General features: G+C 33.2%; 2 protein-coding genes across 2 annotated transcripts in view; one reads left to right on the top strand and one right to left on the bottom strand.

The window, feature by feature from the left end:
* The window catches only part of LOC105193791 (nuclear factor of activated T-cells 5), a 55,841-nt gene extending 38,940 nt beyond the window's left edge, over positions 1-16,901 (bottom strand). Inside the window, exon 1 of the mRNA XM_011158375.3 lies at positions 16,608-16,901. Within this exon, the coding sequence (XP_011156677.1) occupies positions 16,608-16,686 (79 nt within the window). The 5' untranslated portion in view covers positions 16,687-16,901. The remainder of the gene's footprint in view (positions 1-16,607) is intronic.
* Positions 6,980-10,823, top strand: LOC105193790 (zinc finger BED domain-containing protein 4). Its single transcript, XM_011158372.3, has 4 exons — positions 6,980-7,348; positions 7,448-7,523; positions 7,597-7,666; positions 7,805-10,823. Exons 1-4 carry the CDS (start codon positions 7,146-7,148, stop codon positions 9,310-9,312), a joined length of 1,857 nt encoding a protein of 618 aa, XP_011156674.1. The 5' UTR covers positions 6,980-7,145; the 3' UTR covers positions 9,313-10,823.
* Positions 16,902-18,522: the final 1,621 nt, after the last annotated feature.

Genomic DNA, 18,522 nt, shown 5'->3' with positions numbered 1-18,522 from the left:
GTTTATTATTATTTATCGTTATTGTTATCTCAGTCGTCACGGAAACCAGAGACACCGATCTGAAAAACGTGGGAATACGGTGACTGAAAATTATTTGTTGGCGTTGCCATTAATTTAGCCGCTTCGTTAGCGTGTCTATGGGATGTTTGAAAAATTGCACCCTCTCACCTTCGAGAAGATTAATTTCGCAACGTGTATCTCAAGATTATCTAGTTAATACTAGTTTCCCCGACTATATCTGTCTCTTTCCAAACAGAGATTGAAATTAAATTATACGAAGTAGTCGACACGTGGCAGAGAGATAATAAGTGTAAAAAAGAAAAAGAATAAAAAAAGCTGTAAATAAAATGTTTTTACGCTTCTATCGGATCTTAGATATTTATATGCTTGCTTGCTGTCCCGTTAACTAAGTATTAATTATATCAGTCGCGTATCATTAATAAATTATTTATTAAATTAGGCTGGCGTAAATTTAAAGTGCTGACGTAATTAAAATACAATGCCTAATATAATATAGAAAAATGCTCAGTTAAGGTTACTCAAACTATTAATACGATATAATTTGATGCAAAAGTTGAGTTAAAGTAAATAAATAGTAGTAAACGGTTTAAAAATAGATCTCATTTATATAAATCTTCACAAAAACATTTAAATTGTGTGTTTATGTATATGAGTGTATAATTACATACAGACCGTAACAACAACAATGAGTAACAACATAATGACACGTATAATCTTTACATCAATATTGAATAATAGAGGCAAAAATCAACTTTCGTCTTCAGTATTGTGCGTATGATATCTGAATATACAAATTTTAAGCTACTTGATTCATTAATTTCAAATATCTCGAAAATCATTACAGTTTCGATATTTTAATATTACAATTTTCGTCTGGAAATAATGTCGGGAATGTGTCCTTAACTCTTTGCAACATAGTGATATACTCGTATGTCACATTTCTCTATTCAATTTCTTACAACTTACAATTTTTTATATATTTTTTACATCTTTTTATATCTTCAATTTTTTAATTTTCAAATTCAGATTTCGAATTCGACGACCCAAAAAAACTTCCGAGTATCAAGTTTCGTTAAAATTGGGCTGATAGACAAGTGCATGTTGCAAAGGGGTAAGCATTGTCTTTACAGAACATCCTGTATATATTGTAATATAATTTACACACATACACACGCACATATATATACATACATACATACAGAAGAATAGATGATTCATAAATTGTGACACTTCCTCATTTTTTCTCGTAAAGTAGTGTAAAAAAATAGTTTTAACAAAAAAATTGTATTTATTTTTAAAAAACTTACCCAAGACAATATCCCACTTGACTCTTATATATATATTCCTATTTAAAATTTTATATAGCTCTGGTTTATACTACTTCCGGTAGTTCCCAGAAAACCCAGAATACCATTGTTACATAGTTTAGATAAGCTTTGATAATGAAAAAATTTTTCCTCACATTTTTCAACCACTATTTGTTTCTGAGAAAAAGAGGGTGGACTAAAAACATCCTGCATATAATTACATACATAGATTTATGTTACACATAGGCACACATCACAACCAAAGTCCCTCACATCTGAACCATCGCGAGTATCAAACCATATTTGAATGCACTACGTTATGCAAATATACTAGTCAGATTTACTAAGATGAACTTTACAGATATAAACGTTTCATTCAACTGCCTTATAATCTTGCCTAAATATGAATAATTCGAGTTTATCCTTTCCCCGTCACCCTGCGATCATTCCATCGTTCTCACGCGGCAAGGCAAAACGAATGCAATAAAGTCCAATGTGCGCAAGACAATCGCGCTCAACGACATGTTTGTTGCTCGTTCTTCTCCTCCTCCTCCACCGTTTCTCTCTTCTTGCCCCTCCCGCTCTTTACACGCGCCTACCGTTCAATTATTCGCTACACATATACGTACGCACGTGTACGAGCACCCACCACGGAGGAACTAGACACTCGCTGATAGCGCGGTAAACGTCTGTAAGCTTGCTAGCCCCATTAGTCACGCTAGACGATTACCGGTCGCTTCGACGATGGGTCACATGGAAAACCTGTGACGAGTTTTTGCGAAAAATCGATCACGGACGAGCGTGTTTCCCCAGATGTTTCACGTCATACTGGACAACTTATATAAATTTATTATTCTTAATCCAGAGAGAGAGAGAGAGAGAGAGAGAGAAAGATGCGATGATACTATATCATAATATTAGGTAACGATACTTTTGTCTACGATAACTATCTCGAGTATATCATAAAACAAACAAAAGATTAACGTTCTGCTCACATTGTTGTTTTTAGACACCTTCTCTGCGCACTAGGCTGTTAAATTTTCTCATCAGGGCGTTTGAGTTAATTTGCATTACTTAAAATTCTTTAGTGACTCTTATGCATATTTTAGCATCTCCAGAAAGTATTTATACGATTGTTAATTTGAAAAAAGAAATTTAAATTTTGTATAAGTAATTATAGCTGAAATCAGAGAAATGAAATTTCTTCCTAAAAATAAAGAAAAGATAAGACTGTCCAGGTATAATCATTCTATACACGACAGAGTGTATCACGTGTGCTCCAAAGCAGTTTTCCGAAACGCCCTGGATAACAAAGGAAAAACACTGGAAAAAAAAAGATTAGTTGCAGCAGCAGAAATCTATATGTGGTAGTTAAATTTCAATTGTATATAGCTAAAATTTAACTACTACATAGAGGTTTTTGCTGCTGCAACTAACTGTAACTGCTGTTACGGTCTTTTTTTTCCGTGAAATGACATGCACAAACTAAAGCACCAAACCTAATCCCCACTCAGATGACCCAAGCTGACGTTACTCGTCGTCACTTTAACGTGAAAATAACGTCTTTGACCACATTTTTAGATACCAAACTTTTTTTAGAAGAGAATATAGACCATTATCTAGTTAAGAAAAGAAAAGAAATGCGCTGGACATTTTTGTCCAATCATGTGTAGGAAGTATTATATTTTTAGTTATTTTGAATCATCGGAACGGTAATAACAATATGACGATATTTGAAATACTCATTCTTTGAGATTAGAACTAACAAATATCAAAGCTCGATAACATTGATATTTTTATGCTATTGGAATAACGTCGGCGTCATGGTGTCCGCGTGTGCACGTATGTTGGCGATTCTAGCACGGCTCGTTGAACGTGAATCTCGTCTACCGCTGGACGATGACCCGTCTTGCTTATTTATCGTCGCGCTTTTACGGCTTAATTGTTATTCGGTGCTTGCACTACGAGACGTTCGTCATGCACGCATACACACACATGCACGCGCACACACATGCACGCATGCATGAATATAGATGCAAATACAATACGCGCTGCTGGCTTCGTTACATCGATCGATCGATACGATCTGAGTGATGAGCATTTATACCAGGCAAATTATTTTCATTATGACTTTATTTATTCAAATATTTTTTTATTTATGCACATTTGCTACACGTGTAGAAAAGACCTGAACTCAATCTGTTTTTATTCGTATAAAATCTTGCATGATCATCAAGAATATCTACAATCTAATGTTGTCGACAATAAAATTATTTCAGACTAAGTTATCAAATAGTAAACTCGAAAAAAACAACTATATATTTATATTATCGATTAATTAATTACATTCAATTCACTGAATGTAATTCTTAATAGAATTACATTCAAATTAAATTAAATTCTTCGAAATGTCAAAAATCCTATAGGCACTTCTAAATTTTGCCACAATTTGATGCATCAGACTATCAATATAAAAACGACTTAATTTGAAGAAAATCATGATTTTACCTGCTTCATATAATTGTAACGACAACATAGCCACTGCATAAGGCTTGCAAAACTGTATCGAAACTACGCATCTGCGTGCGATTTGATTATGCGAAGAAAACACATTCGAAAGAGGGAGGAAAAGGGAGAGGGAGGTTTTATTCCGCGACGACCATGAGAGCGAGATGAATACTAAATAGACGCATTTTTGTGGACTCCGGGGCCTTATCTCTAGGTGGACGGCCTGCTATCATTGGTGGTTCTCATAGAACGGCTGATAACACGCGACACAAATGTGTACAGAGCTTCAGAGCCTTTTCCGATTCTCCGTATATTCTCAGAATATGTACAAATTATTGAGAATTAAGTTACTAAGGTTTCTTCCAGTATCACAAGAATTCTCCAGAAACAATTAAGAAAGCTATTAAAAAGTAATGACATCTCTAAATCTTGCATAGATTTTTAAAAATTCTTTACTCTTTAAATAGGAAAAAAAAATTCTTTCTCAAAATATCTGACATTTCAAAATTATTGAAAGATTTAAAAGAGATTTTTGAAGATTTTTACAAGTTTACAAGTAAAGATTTCTAAGAAAAGCGTTAAGAAACTAAAATTGTCTAAAAACCTGAAGAATACTGAAAAATTTCAAAAACTGTGAACAATGTTTGTGTGAAAATCTGAAAATACCTGAGGAACTTTAAGAATGCATATTATTTTATAATTTTGAGTCTTCTGAGAATGAAAACATTTATTTGAACATCACTACCGCGTTCAAAGCTATCACGTTTCGCGAACAAGTGTATCAACGTGCATACCTCAAATCATTCACCAATTAGCTCAGCTGCTCGATCAACTGAGCACCGCTGATTTGTAAAGCAAGTGTGTTTGCTGACCTCAAAAATGGCTACTTCGAATTTCAAATATTGGTCAGCCTTGATCTCAGCTAATTAGCATTAACAGTTGACTTTTGAATAAAAAAATATCATTATGTAAATCCTTTGTAAATCGATAAAGTTCGACTCGCGCATACATAAGGATGTCTAAGGAATTGTAATGATTGTTGATTGTTCTTTTAAGTACATATATTGATACATGAATTTAGCATAATATAAATCCAAAAATAAAATACTAAAATAGTAATGTTTCAAAACAAAATGACTCGCAAAAATCTACTTGCTTCTAAATCTTTTTAAATATTCTCTAAAAATAACTCTGTCGTGTATATATGCCATATTTACCTAAAATTTAATTTAACAAATATTATTAACTGTGTTTAAAGAATATGAACTATACTACCCAGACGGCACAGAGAATTCAAAAAGAATTCAGATTTATGTCATCATTCAAAATTCATTTTCAAATGCAAAAAGAACTCTTTTCGAAAAAAGAATTCTTCCTGCATTTCAAAATGAACACTAAATTGATGACATAAGTCTGAATTCTTTTTTAATTTTTTTTTTAATCTGTGTGCCGACTGGGTAATTAAAACCTCATACTATATGACTACTACTATTAAAAAATTAGAATGTTAGACGAAATATTTATTTTCTTATATTTGAAAAACTTTAAAACTTTTGTATTTTTATCATGTATCTTATAAAGATGGGATAACGGCTACTTATGTGTGGGATATACAGCGCGTAGATAATTTATAAGTAATACTTATAAATAAAACGTAAAATGTCAAAATAACTTGTGAAATATGTTTACAAAGCTTAAAGAATGACAAATATATAATATGTACAAATAATAATTCAATTTCGGAAAGGTTATAATACGCACAGATATCAGTAGTGCAAATATGTGCACTTTGTGTGCTCTGCACAGGCACAAGTGCTGTCTCTCACAGTCACAGAGCATCTATATGTGACTGCAGCATTAATTCATGCGCTAAAAGAATTCCCAAACACGAGATGTACAAGACATCAAAGAATACAAAAGCTAAACACTTCTACTTTGCTCCATCCTTTACTATCTCTTTACTCGTATGAAATAACTGCTAAACCTTTTACACTTCCACAATAATCATTTTACATAGATGTGATACGAAAGCCAATTGTCCAACATTGTTCAAAATATTTTATAGAAGAAAGAAATATTAACTTTTCTAAAAAATAAAAAAAATTTTAACTTATTAATAAAAAGTTAATAAATTAAAAAGTTAATATGTTTAAAATAATTATCTGCGTTCACGGAAAAAATTACCACGGAATAAACACGTTTACGTCCGGTTCAGTCAGATGTCACGCCTACTTTACCCTCTCCACACCGCTAAACCCCACAGCCCGGGACCTCAGGTCGACTGTAGCCGGCAAAGATCCCGCGCGTATAAATTCTAACGTGTTATATTCGACAATTAATCGAATCATGAACAGCGATACTGCGTTTCCCAACAGTTTTTATGAAAATAATTTATGCAATAAAAAAAATTTAGGCATGAAAATAGGAAATTTCACTTATTCGATTCACAGAGATTGTGCGTCGAGGTCCGTCGAGTGTATGACAATAATGCATACGGCACTGAGTAACGCGCTCGAATCCCCCCCACCTAATCAAAAGATGCGTAGAGCGTCGCCATGAACGCGGTATAATTGAAGTTAAAAATTAACTCATTTGATATAAATAAGTTAAATTACAAGTTATTAACTTTTTAACTCTATCACTCAACTTCTATATTTTTAACTGTATTTACTGCCCAATTCTAATATAAATAACATATGTAATTTACTTAAATAATTTTACGTAAATTAGATGTTTTATTAATATAAAAAGTATTTCAATACTTCGCTTTTAATGTTTTAACCATTATACTTTAAAATGCTGCGTTATATTTAAATTGCGACACTATTTCCATCGAATATATATCCTTATATTGGTTGGATCTAAAGGTAAGAACCAATCACATTCAACTATTACTTTGACGCTCAGTGAGCGATTGCAGTACTGAATACACCCATTGCACATTGTAACACTGAAAGCATCCAATAAATTTGTAGATGTCCGGTGCAATTTCCGATTGGCTATCCCGAAGAAAGCAATAAGCAAAGGCGGCCTATCAACGCCATCAATGCTCGCGTTGAAGTTATTAAATGTTTAAAAATATCGACACTCGCATGCTTATTCGCTCGACGGCGATATCGAATATCGATACTTCTAGATGGCGTGGCAGCGCTTGATTTCACTCGTTGCTACGTTCATGTTATTTCTCCAGAAGAAAAACAGAAGATAGGTTAAGCACAGTGTATCGTATTCTGAAGGAATAGAAAAATCTTAGAAAGGAAAAAACAATATATTGGTCGCAACTGTTTGTTCATATCGATTACTTTAAAAATGCATCGTAATAGTAATAAGATGTGGCTTCATTTCAAGAAAATAAATGTGAACACAGCGCAATGTAATTTATGCGCATACTACATCAAGCACTGGGGCAATACAAGCAGTATGATAACGCACTTGAAATTACACAAAATAAAAAACACCGCGGACAGAAAGGACACGCCCAAGGAAACGAAATTGCCCATGAGGAAGATAAGGTCCATTGATCACACATAAATAATAATAATAATAATGCATTTCCTCTTATGCTATACATATTTAAGAATGAATTTTATAAAGTCTCCTTTCACTTGTAGTCACCGGCTGAACAGTGCTGACAACACTTCACACGCTGGAGCTGGAACAAGTTTAGAAACTGCAGTTGAGACACATGTACTTTAATCAATTTTATACTTTTGTGAATATATTTGAATTCTATTTTATTACTTTTTGTTTGTTGTGATAGGAAGGATCACTTGTCAAGCAAATGAGTGGATCACTTATAGCTTCAACATTTGGGAAGGCATCTTGTTCTGGTAAGATTGTTTTTTACATTGACAATTAAACAATTATAAAAAGGAAAATCGAAAAAAATGATAATACATATGTATTGATAAATAGTAATTATAAGTGCTTAAACTTCTTATAAATTTGATATAAGGTATCTTATGTAGATGATGATGATCATGAAGCTGAGATATTGGATGCCTTCCTCTACTACATCTGTACTGATTACCAACCATTTAGTACTATGCAATGTAAAGGATTTAAATATTTGCTGAAGAAATTGGCACCTCTTTACAAAATTCCTACCAAAAATGCGATCAAAAGAAGATTTGATGAAAAATATGACGCAATGGCCCAAATTTTTAAGCAAAAGCTGAATAAAGTTTTACATATGACCATTACTATAGATACCTGGTCTGAAGCAGGGTCATCCAAAAGGTTCTTAGGACTCACCGTACATTTCGTAACAAGTGGAACGAAGAAGATAGAATCAGGAAACATTGAAGTTATTGAATTGCTTGAACATACTGTAGATTGGACTGTACTTGCGATTATGAACATTATGCTAAAATGGTGCATTCCTGCTGATAAAGTCACAGCAGTTGTAACTAATAATGAATCTAATATAGTTAAAGCTGCCATAGAAATATTTGGTCAGGACAAGCATATGAATTGTTTTGCTCATATTATCAATTTGTTGGCAGAGAATGCTCTAAAAAACTGCGAAGACCTTAATAATTTCATTAACAAAGTTAGGTCGGTCGTAATGTTTTTGAAAAACAATACCGATTTAACTAATGAGCTCTATCGGTGTCAAATTGATTCGGGTACATCTGAAAACGAGGTAAAGAAACTCATTCTGGATGCCAAAATGAAATGGATCGACATATTCTACATGATAAAACGATTCGTTGAGTTATGGAACATGATTAATAAAGTTTTACATAAGACGCCCGATCTATTGACTGCCGACGAGATCGTCACGTTGAAAGAAATATTAGATCTTTTGAAACCATTGGAATTCATAGCGAAAGAATGTTTAACCGATAACTATATTGCGATATCAAAGATAATGCCGGTTATCAAGTGCGCTATAGCTGAATATTCGAAGACTAGACAGACGATGACATTGTCGATGAGATTGAAAGAAATTATCGTAGCAGAATTTGAGAGGTGGTTCGGCTTAATAGAGTTCAGTGAACCGATTTCTATCGCCACTATATTAGATCCCCGCTTCAAAACTGTACATTTTGTACATGCAACGGCTCTGGACAATGCCAAAAAGCAGTTACAAAACATGATAAATGAATCCTACTCTGATGAATTTGGATCCAATGGTCATCAAAAAGAAACTGAGTGCGATATTTGGAACAATCACAAAATTTTGGCCTATGAACCGAAAGAGAAAGACGCGTTTACTCTAAAGAACCAACTGTCCTTGTACCTGGCCAATCCATTAGCTTCCTTGGAAGACAATCCTTTAGAGAAATGGGAGAGCATGAGACTGACGTATCCCTCATTATACACAATAGCGCGAAAATACTTGTCAATTGTGGGCACATCGGTTCCAGCGGAAAGATTATTCTCAAAAATGGGAACCGCAACGATCCAGTCAAGAAATCAACTGAGCAAGAAACGATTGAGCAAACTATTATTTTTGAATTCGGTAATTTAAGAATTTAGAAATCGACGTGATTGATTTCGTTACCGATAATGATAATAATTTTGAAAACAACCACAAGTTATTGATTCCAATTATATCAATGGTTGTATATTTTTGACAGTAACAGTTTTGTATTTTTGAAATATATCATTTTTTTTCTAATGACAATTATTGCTTTAATAGCGTTGCCTTTATTTTTTGATCATTATTTCAATTGCTCTCAAGAAAAAATTCACATCAATTCTGATATTCGTTAAGCATCTGCTTGTATTGCATATTTTCAAAATATTGATGTTATAAGTAAAAAGCTCCAAACAAATAAAATTGTCCACGTGAGTATTATCAATTTGATCAAACTTGATAATAAATTCGTGCGAATATACATATATCTATGCGCTGATATTTTTGGTAAAGATATTCGTCATTGAGATTCCCTCAAGTATCAGTGATGTAAGCGAGTGCTCGCGACTGAATCAGGCATTTTTATTCGGTTTCTGCGATACTTTGCGAATCACAGATGCCGCTCGAGATCATTCGAAGAAGCAAATTGCTAAGACCCTACAGATTGGCGGTGATTGAGCCTACATTGCAAAGGCCTTGGAGACATTTAACACGCCGGCATCGTCGTTTATGTGATCTGCAAAAAGTTTCTCTCGCCAATCGATTAGCGAGACACTCCTTGCCGGCGTCAAAATTAACGACTCTCTTAAAATTTTTATCCTCACATACTTGATTCTTACATATATCTTTATATATTAAAAAATATTTTTATACAATTCAATTTTGTAAAAAAAGTCGGTATTTAAAAAATTCTTATTATTCATTATTTAATACTTTTACAACTGAATTATTTTAATATTCAATGTTTAACTACTTTTTATCTTTGCTTATTAGCTTGATGAATTTATAAGCATTGCTTATGAAGTTTTAATTGTTTAAACGAACGTAAAATATGTAACTACGTAATAACTACTGTAGAATGAAAAGATCTAGGTTTAGTACACAATAAAAGTGACAGGTTAGTTACGCTCTGCAAGCAACAGTCAAAAGAATTTTTCGAGAAAGTGAGGGAGTTAAAGGCGTTTCTAAAATCGGTGACTTCGCTCGGTCTTAATTCCGAGTTTAAGCAGACGACCGCGCGATGATTTACGATCGCTCGTTAAGTAGTACTCCTTTGCATTTACGGCGATATTAACGACGTCGGGACGCATCACTTCAAGATAACGCGAAGTGCTTAATTCGGGCACTTAAAATCATCGCCCGACATGCGAGTATCCGCCGCCGATAGTAAACGCGCAAATTTATTTAGTGCATCGCGCCGCACATCCCGAGCGCGGTCACGTGGTCACCGAGGGAACCACGTGGTCACTGCTGGCGCCAAAAGTGGGCTAACTTCTCGCGTGTCGTAAATGTCAGCATAAAGATATGTCAGGGTTGGGAAGTTACTTGTGTAACGCCGTTACCGATACAGTTACTTTTTTTTAGTAATAGACGTTAGTTACGGACTGGTAACATCGTTAGTTTTCTTTTTTACTACTGTAACGGTGACGTAATTATATTTTTTCAGTAACGGTAACGAATTCAACAGTTACTTTCTACATTTTGAATCCATTTGACATTTTCCGTATATGTGTATTGAATCTTCAGTCTTCAGCTGATATTCGTAATCTGTTATGTTTAAAATCAACTTAAATATTGTTTTAAGATGTCATACATCAATCATATAGCATGCACTTTAAGAAAAATTTCTAGTGTATTGTAAATTATATGTTAAACATTTTAAATACAAAATTCAAAATTAAAAAATATATTAATTTTGCTGTATTTATAAAAATTTAATAAAAAAATGAAAATTTGTTAATTTATATTTTGCATTTTTTAACTCTTTCCTCTTTATATTTCTTGTGATCTTACGAATTTAAGATACAAAATAATGTTGTTTTTATTAATATTTTAATAAAAAAACAGAAAAATAAGTTTCATGTTTAATTTGATCTAGTTTAAAAAGAATAATTCTAAACGATTCGCTGGTTTTTCTTCCGTTATTCTAAACGGAAAAAAACCGAGAATCGTTACTTTTCAAGTAATAATAGTGGTAACGAGAAACTTTTTAGAATTATTAGGTCCGAACAAAAGTTCGTTACGTTTTTCATTAAATCTGGAATCGTTAATGATAACCAAATCGTAACACTAATTGAAAATAATTCGTGCCACATGATACAGGACATCACAACGATATTTTACGCGTCTCTATGCAAATTTGTATGTACATAGGATATATATGTATGTGCAAGTATCTAATCATCTAATTTAATCACGTATCTGTGTACAAATATCTAAACATTGTTTTTCAATTTTATTTTTTTATTTTATTAAAATTTTTTATTTTATTAAAAAAAACGCTACGAATTTTTTTGTTTCGACTCAATAGTAACTAGTAATCGTAAGTTACTTCCGTGAGTTACTTCCCAATCCAGAGATATTTTATATTAAATTATTGTACATATAGACAATTCCGGACTTTTGCCTATATGGAATTTTGCCTATATGTAATAATTTTATGTGCCTATGTAATTAAATACGGGAAACGCTTGAAAAATCAGGAAAACATCGCAACACATATATAAGATACATAACGTTAAAATACACAAATATGTACATACGGTAAATAAAATTATAAATAACATCCTTGAAAAAGTAAAGATCTTAAAAGATCCAAGGCGAATTATAGATTGTCTAAAATGAGCTTCCCATCAATCACGGATTCATAAAAGTGTTACGATCGAATTTAATCAAATCTGCCGCTGTGCACGCACAAAGTTCTATTTTCAAATGTTCAAATAATCGAATTTCTAGAGATATAATAATTTCTCGGAGCGTAATATTTTTAGATCATCAGAATCATCGTGAATCCTTGGCTCTTCGAATCCCTGAGAGTCTGTACATCTCATTTTAAGAGCAGAAAGTGTAACATAATGCAGCTGCAGACAACAGACCTAACATGTTAGCGTATATGCATCTGTTTCTGATAATGACACCAGCTCGTGAACTATACACCAACATGATACATTATTGCTATTCATTTTATAAATAGATCAAAAATACTCATTCAATGTTCTCCGTCTATCATTTTTGTACATACTTTAAATATTATTTTACATCTCTATTATACACGTCACGTTGAAAATAGAACAAAGTGTGAAATAGTCAAGAATATCGTGTATCGAAGAGCCCCGATCTATACAGTAAGTGCAGTAAGCTTTTTACTCTAAGCTCTAAACTTTACACTTGATATTTAGCCGCTGACAGGGGGATTATAGCTTAAGTAGCGCCGGGAAAACGACTTGCTAGAAAAAAAGTTTAGAGCTTAAAGTAAGAGCCTGAAAATTTACTACAATAGCAATAAGCGCTACAATATTGTTTAATATAAAATAATATTCCTGAAATATTAAAAAAATAAAGAGTAGTTATATGGTCACTCCTAATAATATTATATGAATATTATAGAATATTATAAGAATAACGTTATTTACTTTAATATTTTAAATTATTGGGAACATTATAACTTTTAAATGTAATAATTATAAAGTTTATGAATATTTTATGCATAATAATTTACATCAATTTTTGACTGCCAATAATATTCATAAAACATTTTTATAATATTCTACAGATATTGAAATAATATACCACGAATATTATATACAACGTACATATAACATTAAGACAATATTCCTATAATAATAAAATATTGGAAATATTGAATAATATTCTCCAAACATTCTTTTAATATTATTTTAATTTTTAATAATATATGTATAATATTCTAGGAATATTGTAGCGCTTATAGGGCATCTATTGTAGATTTAAAACCCGTATCAGACTACGCATTGAAGATTGAGAATTGAAGCTTAAAATTCTACTAAAATTCTAACTTTAATTTTAATCGATTTCGCTCTGAATGATTCCATAAATTTTAATCTCCAATTTTTAATTTTCAATGCACAGTCTAATATGAGCGTTTCTATTCTAATGCTCTAATTCTTTTCGTATCAACCGTTGGTCGTTCTGAAACTATCTTGATAAATAACTGACTAATGAAATGTAATAGAAAAAGTGTGAGATGATGTAACTGAACTATCTGTTATGACGATCCGCAACGCGCGATTCAATTACACTCACGTGATTCTCTGTGTATTCTCCCTCGTTCGTTATCACATTACGAATCGTCCTTACTTTCTCCCCTCGCCGCCCCCTCGTCGCTCTATTCTTATCGCGGCGCGCCAGGAATGCATTTTCGCGGCGACGCATCTTCGGAGCTTCGGATGACGCTCGCAGACGCTCGTGAGCTCCGCCGAAATGTCTCCGGAGATATTTTTAACAGACTCTTATTAACGAATTGCACCGACGCCACCGCGTTGCAACGGCTAGCTGTAACCGTTGCTACCGAAGACGAGAAAAATTCGCGCGACACGTCTCGTTCTTTATATCTTACCTTTTTATTTGCTTTTCTAATTAAATTATCGAATATGTACACATAAAGCCTATATATCAGATTACGTATCAAAGATTGAAGAGTACGAATCAATGTGATATCAAATTATAAATATTTATGATAAATGTAATAAAATAAATAATAAATGTAATATTTTATATATAAATCAGTACAATTCCTACAAAATATTCAATGGATCTTCATATTTTCCTCCTTTAAAAATTATTCTTTTAACTTTCTATTTTTCTAAAAATTTACCCGTAATAATAAAATCCAAATTTAGGGAAAATCTCCCAAACTGGCAATTGTATTGAATTAGAGAATTCATCTGATTTGAGCAAAATGAATTAAAATAATCTAATTGATCAAATTTTAGTCTTTGCAATTCTCAATCTCTAATGGTCTGAGACAAACCTATTAATAAAAGTTTTCACAGAATACCGGTTCGCAGTAATTTGCGGGGGTAAAATTTCTATCAGCGCCGATAACGCGTACTTGAGTCACTTTGCTTTCTCTTAAAAATGCATGTGTCACAGAATATTGCCAAAAATTTCAATATTTCATAATTACTCTATTATTACGTTTAAATACTTGTATAAAATTTGAACATCCTCTTGGTTCAAAAATTTTTACTTTCGTTAGCTTCTAATGCAATTCTTGTGCAAAATTGTGTTTTGTAATTTTGATAAAAAAATATTACAAATTCAAGCAAATTTTTTATGCACATACTAATAAAACTAATAAATATTCATGTAAAAATTTATTTGAATCTATTTACTTATTTAAAGTTATTTAATTAAAACTGTAGCAAAATAAGAGTGTCATTTTCGTTGCATAAGCCAAAGTTTTCATCGTTTTCTATCTTAAGACGGTTTCAGAACCAAAATTCACGACCAAATTTTTTGTCGTTAAATAGGAAAAAATAATATAAATCTGCAGTTTTTTAATTTCGATAATTTGTAGCTAGAATCAAAACATCCTGTAGCTAGAATCCAAGGATGTTTTGATTCTAGCTACAAATTATCGAAATTAAAAAACTGCAGATTATGTGTCACATTTCAAAGTATTATCAAAAATTTTTAAATTTTATTAATTGTTCTGTTATTACGTTTGAGTATTTGTATAAAATTGAACATAATTCTCTTTTTAGTTTACAAATTATTTTTAATTTTTTTTTTGTTTTTGATTCTTATGTAAGAATCGCGTTTTGTTGTATTTATTTATAAATTTGATAAAAAAAATAAAATTTTAACCTAAATCAAATTTTTTACATATATTAATAAAATTAATAAATTACAACAATAAAATAATTTATATAATGGTCCATTTGGATTCATTTGAAACCTGTTTAAAAGTTATTTACTTAAAACTGCAGCAAAATAGAGTCATGTTCCTTACTCAGACAACACACAATATTTATGATAAATATTTATAAACTATACTTATTACTGTTAATTTTTTTTAAAATTATGTAAATATTTTATACATATTTTATACATATTTTGTATACGTAAAGAAGGAAAATTATTAACTTTTTATTCAATATGTTATCAAACATAAATTAAATATATTGTACAATATTCTATACAATATAGTAAGTAAAAGAAATATTTATGATATTTTATCATATTTTATTAAAATATTTGTGATAAATCTTTACGATCTGTTTAATTTAAGATATGTATGAAATATTATGATAAATATTTATGAAATATTCAAATAATATGAATATTTTATAAAATCTTTTATAAATATTGTATGCCTTATAAATCTAAATCAAAATTTCATTGTTTTTTACTTCGCAGCTTTTTCAGGGCTAAAATTCACGTCAAATTGCTTGTCGTAGAAAAAAAACAGTTAAACCTAAAATCTGGGCATGTATTATGAAACTGTTCAAAGTGAATTCCGATCGGAATTATTCAATTACTTATTCTCTAAATTTCTATTATATTTTCTAGAGAAAACGGAATAATTCCTATCGAAATCCATTCTGAACAGTTCCATAATGCGTACCCTGTACTTTTTAAAAATCTTAAATTTTAAAAAAAATTGTTTAAACATAAAACATAACGTTTAGCTAGTATTGTAGAATCAAAACGTCACGCTCCATATAAACAAACATGGGACATTTCGACATCGCGTGCACGAGGCTCACCGATCAGCGAAGAGAACACGAATCCAAGAAGTGCGATCAGGATCGCTCTCTCGCCGCCATGTCGCGCGTATGTAAGTACATACGCGCGCATGTGTGTGTGCATGTACCGTGCGCGTAAGAATGATGACCGATCTTACGGTATCCCGTAAGGATTCCAATCTCGCTACGCTGCAACGTCCATCCCGCACGCTAAAACGCAATATGACGCAAACGTATCGTCTCGACACTCGTGTTCTCCCCTGTCTTAACGCGATATAAAAATGTAATTAAAATCGACAGACGGCTGGACGGCTTCGGAAAATACGATTTCTATCTACGACGCTCGCGAGAGAGAGTCGTGAGCTGCCATTATGCTCCTCGTGAGTTTGAATCTTGCGCTTGCGTCCAAGATAGATCCCCGATTTATCACGCGGTCGCTGTTGTGCACCGCTCCAGCTGGTGTGTTTATATACGTGGTCGATATCGCGGAGCAGAGGCCTGCGAGAGATGGACGAGGGGGGAGCGAGCACGCGGGGGGCAACGATGCACGGCGGGGTGTGAGGGGGCCCGAAAGGGAAAGAGTGAGAGAGACGGAGACTGGTGGAGCAACTGTGGAGAACACGATCGCGCAGCGATCTCGCGGGTTTTGTGCGTAGCGATCGCGTAGATTGTACTTACCGGCCGCGGATTTGGCACCGCTTTTCCCATGATGCCTGCGGTACTTCTTCGCCGTCGCAGTCCGGCCCTTTAGCAACATCGTACACGCACTTGTACACGATCGTTCGCGACGGCGGCGCGTCCGCTACGCATTATTATGTGGCCGCGCGGCAGCCATATTTGCTCGCTCTCCGCTGCTCGACTGCGGACGGAGCCCCGCGCTTCGATCACGCCGCCTGCGGTCGCTCGACTCGGCTCGGCTCGGCCTTTGGCTCGCGGCCATGCCCGCGTGTACTGCCAGACCGAAGACGCGACCCGCGCCGAGGCTTGAGTGAAGGGGATACGCACACCGAAGCGGAGCCACTCAGCGCGACGCTGACAGCACACGGACGTATCCTACCATATCCCATCCCCGTACGTACGTCCCCTCCATTTAACCCTCGCGCGAGCCGCGTCTTGAATTTGAGAACGCTGAGCGTACTGACGTCACGTGGTCAATTGTGTGCGCGCGCGCGCACCTGCCGCCACGTGCCAGGGCCGTCGCGCATCGCGCGCGCGCCCGTCACGTGACATGCGCTGCGTATCAGGGCTGAGCGCTTTACACGGAAAAGATAAATAATCTCCATTACGCGTGTACAATGTAAACTACATGTCATCTGTGTAAACAATAATCAATGGATCACAGAAGATTTAGATTTCACGTTAGAAGTAGTAAAAATTACATTCTATTTTTTTTATTTCAAATTTTATATATTTTTATCTTATCAATATTATTAAAGTCAGATATTTTAATCTTCAGAGAGCCGCAGCGGCCATTAGCAAACTAGGAAACTTTGCGCAAAAAACATGTGGGTTCTCTATCAATTTTACGTTAAAAACATTTCAAAATTTCAAAGGAAAAATGCCGGCCCTCTTAAGGTAAACGATTTTATACCTTAATTACTTGTTCTGTACTGTTATACAATTTGTAAAAATTTACATTGCTTGAATTGTCTACGTGAAAAAGATTTGTATAACCATAAAGTAAATAATAGAGATAGATGTAACCTTGAAATTTACGGCACCCTCTGCTGCGTATAGAGATGTCCAATTTATAAAATTATATATGGCGATTGCGATTTTCCTTAAAAATTCATGAGTATGATATATCGCAATTTTTATCGTGGATATGATTTTTAATTAAGCATGATTTTGTATCGTAAATGCAATTTTAAATCGCGCTGTTTCATATCGCAATTATTTTGAATTGCACACAACTTTAAATTTTATGCGAAATTTATAGTGAAATTTTCAAGTCACGCTTAAAAGAACAAATGGCATTTATAGTATAAAATAATTAGTAATTGGAAATTAGACTAATATTTATAATATAGCCATATAAAAATACTACCCGTAAATTTGTTTTGCAACTATTTAATTAATATCACAAGTGCAATTTTAAATCGCATGTGATTTTGCGTGATGAAAAATTCAGTTACTATAATTTTGCGCGCGATTTAAGGAAAAATATTTCAGAAAAGATCGCAATTCTAACGACATATCTCTTATCTGTTTCGATGTTCCTGATACATGAATAGTTCTTCACTAGTATTTCGTAATTTTTGTTATCTCTTGTATTGCAGATCCCATAAGAAACTTAATTTTATGTTTCCGGTTAGTTAAAAAGAATGAATCTTCAAATAGATTACGATGTTGTAATTTTAAATATTTTTATCTCCTTTTTGACATTAAATGTGGAAACTTATTGGAAAATATTAATAAGAATCATTGATAATCAAATATTCTCATCGAATATTGTTAAATCGTTAATTAAATAGTGCTAACGCGTTTTATTATAGTACGAAATCTATTCCGTTTGGGAAAAACTGATATGTCAATTGGTAAATTTTCTGAAATTAGCAAGGGAGAAGAGTGAGTTCAGAGAAAAAGACGTTCC

This window comes from Solenopsis invicta, chromosome 13 (assembly GCF_016802725.1).
Source record: "Solenopsis invicta isolate M01_SB chromosome 13, UNIL_Sinv_3.0, whole genome shotgun sequence".
Lineage (NCBI taxonomy): Eukaryota > Metazoa > Arthropoda > Insecta > Hymenoptera > Formicidae > Solenopsis > Solenopsis invicta.
This window is presented reverse-complemented; position numbering and strand designations above follow the sequence as displayed.